The sequence below is a fragment of the Artemia sp. Qi Xiang Cuo genome, chromosome 20 (genome assembly GCF_049724085.1).
Source record: "Artemia sp. Qi Xiang Cuo chromosome 20, ASM4972408v1, whole genome shotgun sequence".
In the NCBI taxonomy this organism is placed as follows: Eukaryota; Metazoa; Arthropoda; class Branchiopoda; order Anostraca; family Artemiidae; genus Artemia; species Artemia sp. Qi Xiang Cuo.
In genome coordinates, this window is record NC_142813.1 from 48,830,684 (window position 1) to 48,846,917 (window position 16,234).

At 34.0% G+C, this 16,234-nt stretch overlaps 1 protein-coding gene across 2 annotated transcripts in view; it reads right to left on the reverse strand.

Annotated features, from left to right (window-relative positions):
• Positions 1-16,234, reverse strand: part of l(1)G0289 (plexin domain containing lethal (1) G0289) — a 77,108-nt gene that overhangs the window by 41,832 nt on the left and 19,042 nt on the right. For both annotated transcript variants that reach the window (XM_089106350.1, XM_089106349.1), the window contains exons 4-5: positions 12,377-12,505; positions 5,816-6,096 (exon numbers count right to left, since the gene is read on the reverse strand). In XM_089106350.1, coding sequence (XP_088962476.1) covers positions 5,816-6,096; positions 12,377-12,505 — 410 coding nt within the window. The remainder of the gene's footprint in view (positions 1-5,815; positions 6,097-12,376; positions 12,506-16,234) is intronic.

Here is a 16,234-nt window from a genome sequence, read left to right on the forward strand (position 1 = left end):
CAGTTTTGTTGACACAATCTTTAAATCTCTCCTCCAAACTTAGAACTCTAGCTGTACCCATGTATCCAATGTGCCTAGCATGGATTTGTTAGTATGAGACCATATTATATAAAGTAAAGTTTTCACAGTAATATGTGAATGATTAAAATTCCGAGTCCCGCTATTGAAATTTGGGTTTGGATAATCAATTTCAGTAAATATCTTATGCTTCTTTCGATCACGGATTTGTGTTTATGTAACTAAACCGGCTTCTTTGATACATTTTTTTCTTATTTGTCACTTCCGTAAACATCCGCTATTTCGTTTGTGTGCTCAGTAGCTGCTACTGAAAAAGGTAAAGAAAATCGAACAATGCTTGTAAATGGCATATTTTTTTGGAATCCACAAAGAATTATTGAGACTCCTTTGGGGTTGTAATAGACCATGGAAAAACATGTGAGTATGAATATGGGTAGAGAATAGGGGGTTTCAACTGTAGGTAAGGTTTTTTTCCGAAGGGGAATTTATCGGTAAATTATATCGCTTTCGGTATCGGACCTCAAAAATCCATTCCGATCGGGCCCTAGTTTATACACACTTACTTTTGCAGGTACGGTTTTTAAGACACTATTTTCTCATTGTACTTCACTTCTGTAAGTTACTTGACTTAAGTCACTTGCTCAACAGGATCCCCAACGTAGAGGGACCTGATTGAATGCACCGCCAGTATTCTCCAATTGGCCCAGTACAGGGTTAATGATAGGACCTAATGCGAATGGATACTGCGGCTGTCGAAGTGTTATTAAACGAGCCCATCTACTGGATAACCACTCTCGAGGATGTTGCCAACTATTTTCCAAAAAACAGTTATAACTGGGTTGAAAACATAATACTTAAATGCTTTTACTCTGGGTCCTCGTCTCCGTCAATTTTGTCTCTGTTCAAATCATTGTAAAAAACTATTTTCACCCCTGGCACCATTGTCCCATCAGTAAGATTGTGTGGTAATGATCCATCCTTCCTGAGGGAATTCTATTACTTCCCTTTTATTTTTCCACATTTGCTTAATTATGCCCAATTTCAGTATACTTTGGGGCAAGTTTATCTTACACCGACACCCTTGGGGTATGGTGCCATCTCAGAGGTAATATGTAGCTTCGTTGGTTTAGTCAATGCTAAGTAAAACTATCTTGTTTATTCTTATCATGCCAGTATTTATGGATTGTCTGTATTATGCAAGAATGATGGTTTATTTGATCTTAAAGTTATGTATAATGCTTCCCAGCGCCTTCCATATGAATTCCATCGCTATGATAACACCATTTAAATTTGGGCGAAATCTCATTCGTCAACGTTTCATCTCCCCATGTGGTTACCTCTATTTCGCTTGGGTTGACTCATCTGATAAAAAGTTTGTTGTGGTCTTATGTTTTCCTGTTTAAGGTTTTCGATGAGGCCTCATTAGAGAAGATATTGTGGATGAGGGGTTGTTGGTTTATTACATAAACGGAATTGGTTACCCGTTTAAAGCAGTGCCTCTCTCAAGGACACTGTCAGCCATTTATCAAGACAAAGTTAAAATTGTCTTTTAGGTTAAAAACATAGTATTTGGATGCTTCTACTCTAGATCCTCGTCTCCGTCAATTTTGTCTCTGCTCAAACGATGGTAAGAACTGTTTTCACCAGTGGTACTACTATTGGCCTTCCCTTATCCCTGCAGTAAGATTGTTTGGAAATGGTCTAAACCTCGTGAGGGAATTCCGTTACCTCACTCTTATTTTTCGGCATTTGCTTAATGATGCTCGATATCTTAGGAGTACATTCATCTCAGAGGTAATATGTAGCTTCGTCGGTGTGTCACTACGTCAAGTTTAGTTGGCCACATAAAACTTTCTTTTTCATTCTCGTCATGCCAGCATTTTTGATTTGTCTCTATTATGCAAGAATGATGGTTTATTTCATCTTTATATTTTGTATAATCCTTCCCTATGTCTTCCATATAAATTCCATTGCTATGCTAATATCACCGAAATTTTTGCGAATTCTCAATGTTTGATAAATGTTGACAATTCTCAATTTGTAACTGTAACAGTACCTGTGTGAATTCATCTGAGAACGAGTTGGTTGCAGCCCTATGTGATCCTGTTCAAAGTCTTCGATCCCAATTTAGCTGAAGTTGTTTGAGGTATTTGAAAATAGCTAAACTATGTTCTGCTTTATTCTACTATGTTCAACAGTGCTTAGACTTTACTGTGTTCTTACTACTATGTTCAACTTTACTGTATGTTCTGCTTTTGTTTATACCTTTAGGTATCATGTTTTGATAGGAATAAAGCAACGAATTGGATTTCAAATTGGGCTTCGATAATCTGCTTAAAATAGAGCAGCTTGTTTTAAGCAGTAGCGCCAGATTTGTTTCAGTAGATTTTTACAATAGTAAAATATTGTACTCGCATGTTAATAAATTGAGAGGGAGTAGTCAATCCGGAGTTGTCCCAGTTAAAGATAGGAACGGGGCCACAATTAATGATAAGGAAATTAAAGAGAGATAGGCAGAATATTTTGAGAATGTACTAAACCCAGATAGAGTTGCAGGAAAACATTTATGATACCTTAGATGTGAAGGAAGATTTGTTTTGTGATGAATAATTAGCGACAGTACTTATGATTTTTGAAAAAGAGGAATTACCCAATGGTTTTAAGGAAAACCTTAATTAAACCTCTGTATAAGAAAGGTGATAAGAGTGAATGTGGTATTTATCGAGGCATTAGTCTGTTCTCTGTAAGTAGCAAATTACTTAGTAAAAAAATACTTTTTATACTGAGAGATGCTGTAGACAAAGTTTTAAGAGAAGAACAGTGCTGTTTTAGAAAAGGTAGAGAATGTGTCGACCAAATTTTCACTCCTAGGTTAATAATTGAGAAGTGCCTTAGTTGTCAAACACCTTTGGTCCTCAGTTTTAAAGATTATGAGCAATGTTCGATTCTGATGATAGAAGAGCTTAAGCAAAGGTCTTATCCTTGTATGGTATACCAGACAAATGCATTAAAGTGATTAGTGCTATATACGAGAATAACCCTGCTGCGGTTAAGGTAGGAAATGAGGTTAGCAGCTGGTTTTGTGTTAAATCAGGAGTTAAGCAGGGTTGTGTTCCATCCCTCTTTATATGGATTATTTTGATGGACTTTGTCTTAAGGAGCACAGGAAAGGCAATGGGAGACCACGGAATCACATGGAGGAAAAACTCTCCTGAACTTAGATTATGCTGATGATTTAAGCATCCTGGATGAAAGTGTGAGCAAAATGAATGAACTTTTAGACGTTTTGCGAGTTCAGGGTGCTAGAATAGGCTTGAAAATTAATGTTAAGAAAACCAAGTCACTAAGGCTAGGAATGAAAAGGTGACGTCGGATAACGAAAAGATTGATCAGGTGGGCAGCTTCACTTACTTTGGTGGCATTATTAGCGAACACGGTGGGAGCAGTGAAGATGTTAAAATACAACACAGAGATGTTAAATTCTTTTCTAGTGGCTTTCCTCACTTTGTTGGCGATTCTGCGATAATTTCTACGATTACTTTCGGTATCAGTCTGTTTGAGCGTCTCCCAGGCTTGTCGCTTGGTTTTATTAGGTCAAGGATCTCTCGTTTTAGAGGCGGTCTTTTAGATTTTTTGACTATTGGTACATACTTCTTTGTGAGGTTTATGATTACGGATTCAAACTTTCTGTGCATGCCATCTACTAGATCTGTGTTGTTTAACAACAATATACACGGCTCAGGGTGTTTTTTCCACAGTTAAAAGAAGTTTCAAAGAATAAAAGTCTGCAAAAAAAGATTTGAATATTGGAAGCTATAGTGATGACAGTGGTCAAATATGGCTCTGGAGCATGGGCGCTCCGAAAAGCGGATGAAGATTTGTTAGATGTTCTCCAGAGAAATTGCTTACGGATTGTTCTGGGTACTCGGCTGACTGATTTCAAATACTAGGCTGCACGAAAAGCGTGGTTCCATTTCGCTATCTAGTGTTATAATGAAAGAAAGATTGAGATTGCTAGGGAACGTTGTGGGGATGACAGATTGCCGAAGGTTGCCCTTTTCGGCCAACCGTCTAGGGCTAAACAGAAAGCAGGTCGTCCTCGTCTAGGGCGGGAGGACGCCAAAAAGAAAAATTTAAAGAAAATGGGAACTTCCTGTGAGGGTGTAAAAAGAGAGGATTTGAATAGATTGGAATGGAGGAGGAGCGCCCGTAGCTGTGTCGGACTCAAGCGGCTTGGTGCTGCGGTGAGTTGTTAGTAGTAGTAGTATATTTGCTTAGGCATCATTTTTGAATTTCATAAATGGTGGCATAAATAGTGGCTTTAAATGGTGGCATTTCTTGTTTTCTTTCTTATAACTTAAGGCAACGCTTTGATATCAGCCACGTCTCCATTTACTTTTTCAAGCCAAAGTTGGCCCGGTGCCATCAGAAAACGACCTATCACTTCACACATTGATAGAGTGGAAACAAAACGACCCTATTTAGGCAGACATTGATTAGTTACCCATTTTGGCGTCAAATTGCCAGCTTCACCAGAAGAAGTAAAATGACAACAGGGCTTTAGTAAACAAGACTGTGAAAAAAATAATCGGTTTTACATCATAAGGATTTCAAAAAGATACTAGCCCAAACCAGCTGACAAAAAGCCATATAAATATAAATAATTTTCCGCTGAATATGCTAACTGTAATGCTAAGAAGGTTATTACAAAATTGATAACCAGTTTTCTCAGCAATACGCGCATTGTCAAGGATAGTCCAAAATTACACGTTTTTGGGGCATTTGCAAGATTCAGACAATTTTAACTGCAGAAGGAATCCAAATGATGAAAGAAGTGCAATTATTGATAAAAATATTGAGTGAGTGCTTCATCATAAATTGCGACTGCATTGTTATTACTACTACTACTAACAACAACTCACTGTAGCACTAAGCCGCCTCAGGTCAATACAGCTACGCACGTTCCTCCTCCGCCCCAATTTATTGAAAGCCTCCCTCTTTACACCCACCCAAAAAGTTACAACTTCCATTAAATACTTTCCTTAAGACATCCTCCCACCCCATTATCAGACGATCTGTTTTTCGTTTGGCCCTAGATGGTTGGCAAACAAGAACGATCTTCAGCAGGCTCCGCACGTCAGCAGAACGTGTCCTCTCGTTATAGCCTGCACGTCCGCAGAACCTTTCTCTCGTTAAAGCCCAAGAAAGTGGGATTGAACCACATTTTTCGTACAGCTTACTTTTTTATTTACGGTCAGTCAGTCAGGTATCCAAAACAATCCGCAGGTAATTTCTCTGAAAAAAAATCTAGAAAATCCTCCTCTGTCTTCCAGAGCGCCCACGTTCCAGAACAATAGTAGACCACTGTCATCAAAACTACAAATAAAATACCAATAACATAGCTTAAAACACTTAAATGCTTGTATGATAAATGTCGATGACTGAGATCAGTGGATGAAACCGCGAGATCAAATACTAATATCAATTAAATTAAACGCTTACCAAAATTAAACTTAATTAATTAATTAAATGCTAGCATGATGTCGTATATTACCCATATCATACGTATTTACATTAAATATAATACTCATTTTTGCGGATCTTACGGCTATTGCCGTATATTATGCAAGTGTGGCTTATTGTTAGGTCATTGGGTGTTATGATATCAATCAGGGGTCATACAACTGATATTATTAGCCTACACAGGATACAGCACCTAAAACTGATGCATTCCATTAACAAAAATTAAAAAAAAACAGTAAAAAAAAAACACAAAAATAGCAGAAAGAAAACTTACTTCTTCAAAATTAGCTGAAAAGTAAAACTTCCTAGATCGGTCCGGTTATGAATAACAACTTGATCCCACTGAACAGTCAGCGCCGTTCCATTATCCTTATATCGTATGGACGAATTAGGATTAGACATAGTGTCAAAATCAGCCAATAACGGTGCAGCATACTGCGTTGCGGCCAACCAGGGGTGTAAGTAATCTCCCATATACAGAAAACCACCTGTGGCAATCGTAACGTTGTTGACAATGTGGCCGTAAAACGGGAAATCAAATGTGACGTATATTGTCTAAAAAAAGAGGAAAAAAAGATAAATAATGATTGTCCAAAAGCGTAGATGCATATATACAGAACAAGAAACGGCAGTAAGAAACTGTGAAGCCTGCTACTGGGGCTGTGAAGCCAGAATTTAGTGCATTTTCTAGCCCAGATATTCAGTCTTTTCCAATATGCGCATACATTATAATGCTTATTTAACAGATAATTCAGTATAAAATCTAACATAAACAGTTTTCTATAATTGCTACTCGAAGCAAAAGTTGCTTCGAGCAATTTTAACCTCGAAGAAGTTGCTAAATTTCCAACTTTGGAGGTGGGGAGCAAAAACGGTCAGTTTCGTTAAAACATATCGTTGTAGTACTACCTCAACTGTCAAATCATCGCAGCATCAAGCCAGTTTAGACAAAATATCACGCTGCTTTCCCGTTCGAATCTACATACTAGCAGAACTTCATTCTTAGTAATAAAGCTCCTACTTGGTTTAGATTTTTTCTTATAACCTCTACCTACTCCGTTCAAGGACGTTCCCATCTTGGTTTAGCCCCTGCTGTATTTAAAAAAAGAACTGGTTTTTCAAAAAATAACAATTTTTCAAAAGAGAAAACGTCAAAGACGATCGAATCCTTCACGCATTCTAAGTTTAGCTGGCCAATTTAACAGAACTGATTAACTAAAACGTTACTGAAATAACTTATGCTTCAAATAGAGGTTATTTAACGCGACCTTAAAGTTGCGCGTTTCAGACGAGTTTTTTAAAATATTCTTAAAGTCTAACTTACTTCCAACTAAGAAAATAGAAAAAATCTGATATAATCAATAACTTAAAATTACATTACAATAGATTTCGTAATCAATTTAAAGTGACGTATGTGTTGATTTAAATTATATAAATGCAAACCTTCAACTTTTTGGCATTATAAGATTCTAAACTCTCTCATTTCATATCCAACTAGTTCTTGGAATGTTCCTCTCGAGTTGTTATCCTGAAGTCTATGAATGTGTTAAAAAACGTGATAAAATTAGGTTTTTAGAACTGCTAGCTTTAGAAAAAACTAGTAGTAGGGACTATCGCCAAATGGGTATAACAAAAATCCATGTTGTATACCCTTTAAAGAGAATTAGGATAAACTACCCCCCCCCTAAATAAACTGTCATTTAAAATTTCAACCCGATCCCCTATTGGCGAGATAAAACAGGATAGACTAGCCAAAACTATAACTTGAACGTATTCATTTATCGAACAGAAAAGATCCCCCTCCCTTCCCGTTAGTCGAATTCTTTATCCATGCAAAAAAAGTCACACGTAAAAAAGTCAAATATTGGCTTATCTCCACAAATGCAAATTTTACCTCTATACCTATTTTCAATATTTTTGTTTATCGACGATGGCAAAAAGTGAAACATCAGAATCAAACCAATCACTCCAAGGTTGAGTTTGATGTTCTACCCTCCAAGCTAGTCGGGTGTGGCCTTTGGTTTTGTACCCTTGGTGTATTCATGCATATAACTAGATGGTTTCCCATAAGCAGTCTTTTCTGGAGTTAAAGAATATACCAATAATGTAGAGGAAGTCCGAGTGCGGTGTAGATGCGTTAAAATTTGTCGAAAAAATAATAACATTGAATGTTCAGGGTCCAAAAATTCAAACCGTAAAAGTTATATTATTTACATAATTTTTTTTGTTTATATTACCATATATTTATTATAATTATTATATTTACACTTATTATATCATGTTTATTATATTATAATATTACTTATTATATTATTATTTATCTATTATAGGTTATATTTATTATATTATTTTTTTCCTCAGCAATATCACTTCAATATAAATATATATTGAGCAAATAAGTCAAAATGCCATTCCACACCTTTTTGTATATTCACCAGCGTGAAACTTTTTCAATTAAATTCAATTAGAGACTCAACTCAAAGGCTGGGTTGTTGGGGGTTGATTTAATTAACTAAATAGTCCATAAATAATGACAAGCACATTCATGAAAGATATTCATTAAGAAAGAACATTCATTATCATTACTCAGTTCCTAGAGGAAGATCAATGCAATTTAGATTTGTTCAATACATTTTCTTTATTCATATCCTACCCACGAGGCAAGTACCCAATCAGCATTGAGAAAACTATTAAACTTAAGGGGCTCTCCTATGGCACCATTACGATCCCCGCAAGATTTGTTATCCCCTAGCACCCGAGGTTTTAAAAATATCCTTTTTTGGTATTTTCATTAAAAATGGCTTTTTTGGGTATTTCACTTAAGAATCAAAAATACACCCCCCCCCCAAGATTAGAAACATGCATTTTAGTACACCCCCCCCTAACTTATGTGAATTGACGTCAGTGCTCAACTGCTTGTAATTTGAATAGATCGGTACTTAAATGAGATTTTAACATTCTGTCACAGTTCCAAAAGCAGATAATGAAGTTGCAAAGTTAAATCACAAACAGAAATGACTCGGCAAAAGATGGCAACACTTTCTAATCCTTTGAAGAATACTCCTTTTTTAAACTATAAATTCTTTTGTGGAACGATTCCAAAAGAATATTGTGGCGACAGGGTCAGGAGATCGTCACATATCTAAGGCAATTTTAGATTTTAGTCGAACTTCAAATTAAAAGTAGTGCTGCCAGCTAGCCTGCCTGCTTAAACTGATCTTTCCACTCGAAACCAGAAACATGGCTCGAAGAAATGGAAGTTGGTTGGAACAACCAACTTCCATTCAGGAAGTTGTACCCAACGACCAACAAGGTCGTACCCAAGATTTTTTTCGGGAGGGGATTTACTCAAAGATTTATTTTTCGGGGGGGGGTTAAACAAAAACAAAAAAAATGAAAAAACGCATAAAAAATTTGTTTATATCAATTTTGTTTACGTTTTTAAGAGTCAGACAAACATTTCAGGGGGGGGGGGTTCAGCCCCCCCCCCTGGGTACGGCCTTGACTACAGATGGTCTTGTCAGAAAAAATATATAAAAATCCACTTCAGCTCTGAAATGGTAGGATCTTGCTCAAAAACAAGCGAAAGAACAAGACCTTTTTTCTGTATATACTTTGTTTCAGGTAATTATTTGGTAAAAAAAAACAAAAAAAAAAAAAAAACAAGAAGACAAAATACTTAAATAATTAGATTATATTATTATATAAGATTCTTTAGTAGCAGATCGATGCATTCACAGAGCCAGAACTATTACATTGCTTAGAAACTTTACTTCTTAGATATTTTATTACTTAGATACTTATAATACTTAGATACTCTTCTTAAAGAAGAGTCTCAACATGCTCAAAAATAGCTTATCCTTTTTTAGCGTTTTTTTTACGAATCCACAAAGTATTTTGGATCAGAAAAATTCTGTGGACGGAAATTTGAAATCCAATCCGTAATTAAAATCCAATTAAATTCAACTAAAATCCAAATTAAAAAATCTATCTGTAGACAGATAGAACTGAACTTAGTTATGGAGCAGTGGCATAATTTTCGTCCTCCATTAATATATTAAAACCGTTGGGAAACAGAAAAACCACATACCAAGACCTGGACAGTGTACATAAACCTTAAGTATCTAAGAAGAAGCCATTTTGCTCATTTTAACATATTTGCATATAATTTACATATATACGTTACGGTGAATGTCCGAAATCTGGTTAATGTCGACATTCATCGGTTAATGTCTGAAATTTCTATTCCTCTGTTTGGATTCAATTAGCTTTGCGAATCAGCTGTTTTAGTCTTACGCAAACTTTGATGATAAAAGTTAAAGTTAGGTTAAAATAGGTTATAAATCTAAGAAACGGGTTAAAGACCTAACGTAAACTGTCGCCATCGAACCTTGCATAAAACTGAAAATTTGACTGGCAACACTGACTAAATCCAGGAAGAAAAAAGGATATTTCGAACATTCACCAATTTAGGACATTCACAGTAACATATACAAAACATATGTTTACATATAAACATATATGCAAACATATGTGCATAAACAAATTTGCTCTTTAAACATTATGATAACATATCATTACAAATATTACACTTAATAATACTATCTAAATTATTCATATTATTCATAATTATAAAACTTTAATATTATTACCATTGATTTAATTATTATAATTTAAATATTATGTTTATCTATAAATATTATAATCATTAATACTATTTAAATTATTTATACGGTTAATAATTATAAAAATCGTGTGTAACTATTATATTTAATATTATGATAAAATTTATGCTAATACGATATGTACAATAATTTAAAGAGAATTCAAATCTTACAAAATAGAGCTGTAAAGTCGATTTATTTTAATAGACTTAATACTAAATAAATTTTTCTTAAATCTCAGTTGCTAACCCCCAGGCACCCCCAGGACTAACACAACTTGTCTTTTTTCATTTCTCGTCATATTGTCGTGCTTATCCAAACTTATTATGGACAAATTTTTCTCGCATCCTAGACTTGCGTTAATTACAAAGAACAACTTATCGTGTACAACTTGTTGGAGTAAAATTATGGAATAGCAATCCGCTTGAAATAAAGCATTCTGTTTCATTTATACCATTTAAATATAATTATAAGAAAAATCTTATTTCTACTATTACAAATAAATATTTTTTTGGAGGATTCTCTATTTTTCATGTATTGTATATTGCCTTTCTTTTTTTTTCTTCAAAGTTGGTTTGTTTGTCAATTTTTAGCTTGTCAATAATTAGTGATAGTATTTGTATGAATATTCGAGTTCTCCAGGGATTACACTTAGGCCCTAGAGATCATTGATCAGTCTTTTTTTTTCAAAGTTTACTTGTTTGTAAATTTGTTGTTTTTCAATAATTAGTGATAGTATTTGTATGAATATTCGAGTTCTCCAGAGACTACATTTAGGCCCTAGGGATCATTGATCAGCCCCTGGAGTTGTGTTTTATTTGTGTGTTTATATTGAATAAAGTCAAAGTTCAAAGTTCAAACTAATTTACCAGCTTTCAACACCTTGAAAGGCAACGATATTCCAGATACAAATGTAAATTATTATTATTATTTGTTCTTTTTTTTTTGGGGGGGGGGGGAGGGGGTCGTTTTCTCGAGACTTGATTTCTCTCTTGTTGTAACATTGATGGTTGAAAAAAAGAAGAAAAATTATCTTTTTTGTATATCGTCGGGTGGGGTGTCTGCTGTGGCGTGGTGAGAATTGATACCATGTCTATTATTTTTTCTCTTTCCTCTTTGTCATATCTTCCTTTGGTTGATTATCCATTTACTTTGTTATTTATTGCTTTAGTTGTTTTATCTCTGCAAAACGAGCTTGTCTCTCTGCCAGATATTGATATACTTAGTATGTTATGTATATATGATTGGAAAATAAATAAACCTGAAACTGAACCTGAAATCCATCCCTAGGAAGGTTATAAAACTGTTCAACAAATTGAGTTGACAAGAAACAAAAGAAATAGCAATGAAAGAATTATGATCTAGTTACGTAAAGAATGAAAGAAACATTAAATGAGAAACAAATAAAAACAATATGTGATATATAACATGCGAAATAATATATGAGATACAACAAATGAGAAATAAATGAAATAAAAATAATAATGGGATATGAGGCGTTTCCTATTGACAAACCGGATTCTTACAGCAAGATTGACGTTTATCAGTGGAACAAAGAAGTTTGTAAAACTAGAGGGCCGAATCTCAACTGTGGAATAACAGAATTTATATACCAACTCATATTATACCCGTATTATACCAATACTAAACCCATATACCTGTATTAAACCCAACCCGTATTGTAAAGATAAATAAAAGTTTAAACAAGGATAAAATCCTTTCAATCGACAGTGATAAATTTCAAAAAAATACTAGATATTTCGGCCAAACATGCAGTGACCGTCATCAGAAGTAAAACTAAACTAAAAAATTACAAACAATAATTTATATACGATATAAAATAAAACTACATATTTTTTAATAATCTAATTATTCTCATTATTGTTTTTCCTTGTTTTAGTGTAGTTTTACTACTGATGGTCACTGCATATAAATAAATACAAAAATAAAATATAAAATCAATAAATATAATATATATATATATATATATATATATATATATATATATATATATATATATATATATATATATATATATATATATATATATATATATATATATATATATATATATATATATAATATAAATATATTTAATAAATATATAAATATATAGAAATAAATAATAATACATAAGAAATAAATACATAAAATAATGGTTAAGATCTTACAGCCGTTTTCCTGTGGGCACCTGGCAGTACTGTGTGGGATTGAGGGTCCTTTGTCAAATCTAACCAATATTCTTTCCATGTCCCAGAGACCTCAGGATAAAAGGAGCTGTTGTAATACATATGACTATCCTGAAAAAGATAAATATTTATTACCGTACGTACTTGAAGCCCTAACCCAAAGAGAATGGGAAGCAAATGAAAAAGAGCAGTCAAGTTTGTCTTCTAGGAAATAGAATGCCTTCTAATTTTGCAAAGCAGAATTATACGCTAATCAAAAAAAAAAAATCAGTTTTTCATCGTGTTTTTAACACTGGCTCTGCATTGGGCCGAATAATAATTTATACTCGGGCTTGTACTATACGGAAAAAATTCATTTAACATTGTTCAACAAAATTATTATAAAAAAAACAGAAATTTAGTTTTTTTTTAATCTCTTTGTTAACATCATCCCAAGATTGGGCTGAATGATAAACTAATGAGAACGGAAACTCGGGTTTCTCTTCTAGGAAATAAAACGCCATCTAGTGTTACTTAGCAAAATTATACGGATAATTGCAAAAAAAAATAAAATCAATTTTTTTCATCTCTATTAGCATTTGCCTGCATTGAATTGAATAAGAAGTTATAATAGAAGAAAGGTTGAAGTGGCTAGGGCACGTTGTGCGGATGAACGATGACAGATTGCCGAAGATTGTCCTTTTCGGCCAACCGTCTAGGGCTAAACGGAAAGCAGGTCGTCCTCGTCTGGGGTGGAAGGATGTCACAAAAAAAAGATTTAAAGGAAACGGAAACTTCGTGGGAGGGTGTAAAAAGGGATGCTTCGAATAGGTCGGGATGGAGGAGGAGCGTGCGTAGCTGTGTTGGCCTCAGGCGGCTTGGTGCTGCGGTGAGTTGTTGTTAGTAGTAATAGTAGTAATTATCACAAAACAATTTAAGAGCCACTTGAAAGCTGACCTTTCAGGTACACACGTGCAGGTTTCACATACACACCTGCGAAAGATCCTTCATCATACTACCAAATTGCCTTAACCTCATGCATAGCTAAACTTTTGGAGAAAATGATTAAGCTCAGGTTTGAATCCCTTATAGATAATCGATTTATTGCTGAACAAGCTGGTTTCTGGAACAGTAGATCCACTCTTGATAACCTATTTAAACTTCAGTATGATACTAAAAAAGCTTTTTCTTTTACAAGAAAGTTGTATCAGCACTTTTCTTCGACAAAAAGAAAGCTTATGATAGTTTGGACCCCTTTGCAATCCTTAGGCAGGCTCAAAAATTTAATGGTGTAAAAAATTTTTGGAATTGGTACAGGGCAATGCTTTTTAATAGATCTATTAAAACTAGTGTTGGATCAGAAAGTTCCTCTACTAAATTGGTTTCATTAGGCGTTCCTGAAGGAGTTTGAGCCCTCTTCTTTTCAACATGGTGATTAACGATATTACTTTAACTGATATACCCTCGATAAAATTTGCCTTGTATGTAGATGATTTAGCCATCTGGAGTGATGGCCCTTGTCCTGAAACTTGTAAACCCAAGCTCCAGGGAGCAATCGATAAACTGTCAATATGGCTCAATAAAAAAATCTGTTTTTTTCTATCCCAAAAACTACTGGCATATTTTTTCTAGGAAATATGATCATAGGCAAGATTGTCCCTAAATCGGTTTGACTCTGTACAACCAGTTCATTCACTTTGACAGTAATGTGAAGTTCCTTGGTGTCTGGCTTGATAATAAGTTAAATTGGAATATTCATATTTCTTATCTGACCGATGCCCTTGAAAAACGGCTGAGCTTTATTGTGCTGCTGCAGGGCAAATGTGGGGTGCTAGCCGAGATGGACTTCGAAAATTGTTCATTTTCATAATATATGGAAAGATCGAATATTGTCTTCCTGTGTATTACTCAGTTTCAAAAAAGTTACTTTCTAAAATGGAATCAATAGCACATCATGGCCTGAGACTAATCACTGGTGCTCTTAAAAACACAGCCACTGCAGCACTGTTCAATGAGGTGAATATCCCTTCTTTAGAAGAAAGGTTCTTGAAACTATCCTCTAATTACTTTATGAAAGTTAACACCAATCAAAACCACCATGTTTTCAAGGAGTGTCCCACAAATAACACATTTTCATGTGAAAATTGGAAGCCATACAGTAGTCCAACCATTGTCAAGTTGACTTCCTTGCTGGATAGTATTGGTGCTCCTGAAATCTTATCTTGCCAAACTCAGACCTCCTCCAATCCTCCCAATAACGTTGATAATGCTATATATATATATATATATATATATATATATATATATATATATATATATATATATATATATATATATATATATATATATATATATATATATATATATATATATATATATATATATATATATATATATATATATATATATATATATATATATATATATATATATATATATATATATATATATATATATATATATATATATATATATATATATATATATGTATATATATATATATATATATATATATATATATATATATATATATATATATATATATATATATATATCCCTGGCATGGATTGTCCTAAGACTAAGATAAATACTCAAATCCTTCGTCAACTAACATTAGCTAAAATGGCAAAATTTTGCAATTGGAAAAATATATTCACCGATGGGTCAGTTTCCAACGATGGAAAGGCTTCCATGGGCATTTTTCTAAGTGGAATAGTTCATCAGTTGGGATTAGGGTTTCAGGTGGAACCTCTACTTTTCATGCAGAATGCCTTGCTCTCCAAAAAGCTCTGGGTAATGTGCTGGAAGTTGGATCGGTTGCCTCTGTTATCTTCTGTGATTCTAAAAGTGTTCTTTCTGATCTCAAAAAGAGCAAAGGTAAAGTTATTCCAATCATTGTTCATCTACAGGAAAGGATTAAGAAAATAATGTCTTTCCATGCTCTTCAGCTGAAAATGATCTGGGTTGCTTCTCATATAATGATTAAGGGAAACAAAATTGCTGATAGTATTACGAAACAGATGATTCACCACTCAATTACTTGGAAGGTCACTCACTGTAAATGAATCCTCAAAGTTAATAACCTCTGATGCAAATTTTTAGAATCAGTAAAACTTGTGTTGCAGCCACAAATACATATGTTTTATGTTTTGCCGGGCATTGTATCCCCCATCACCTTATCCACCCAAATAGAAAAACTGCAAACGCTATCTTACGTCTGAGAACTGGACGTGCAATGACTATGACACGTCAAGCATGATCTTTCAGATAGCAGGTCATGCCCTTTTTACAGGTGCGTAAATATTGACGAGTCGGGTGATCACATCCTCTCAGAATGTTCTCGTTCCACAATTGAGAGAAATATTCTAATCAGAAAAATTTAATCATTGGTCCACCCCTCTTGTTTTAGGTTTTACCCGTGTTCGTAAATATAACGAGATAGAAATAATAGAGGCTTTGGGAGTTTTTGTGGCTTCAACAAATATTTTCAATTGGTTGTAGTTTAATTTGTATTAATAGGATGTTTATTTGTAACCGGTAACGGTAATGGGTTAGAAGAGAAGAAGATTTTATTTGTATAATTTTTGCAATTTTAATTTTATTTGATTTGTAATATGTGGATCCTTAATAATTGTTTAAGTTTTGTTTGGTGACGCAGAGGGGAAAAGCCGAGTGTATTTTCTCTACAACAAGAAAAAACGAAATGCAAGCGGGATACTGAAGCCAGCCTTGAACAAGTTAGAAAAAATATGAATAAAAGAAACAAAACAAAAAAAACAAACAAACAGATACCTTAATTTTTCACTGGGAAAGGAAAATAAACATTCTTTAATGTTTTCTTCCTTAAATTAAACTGAGACT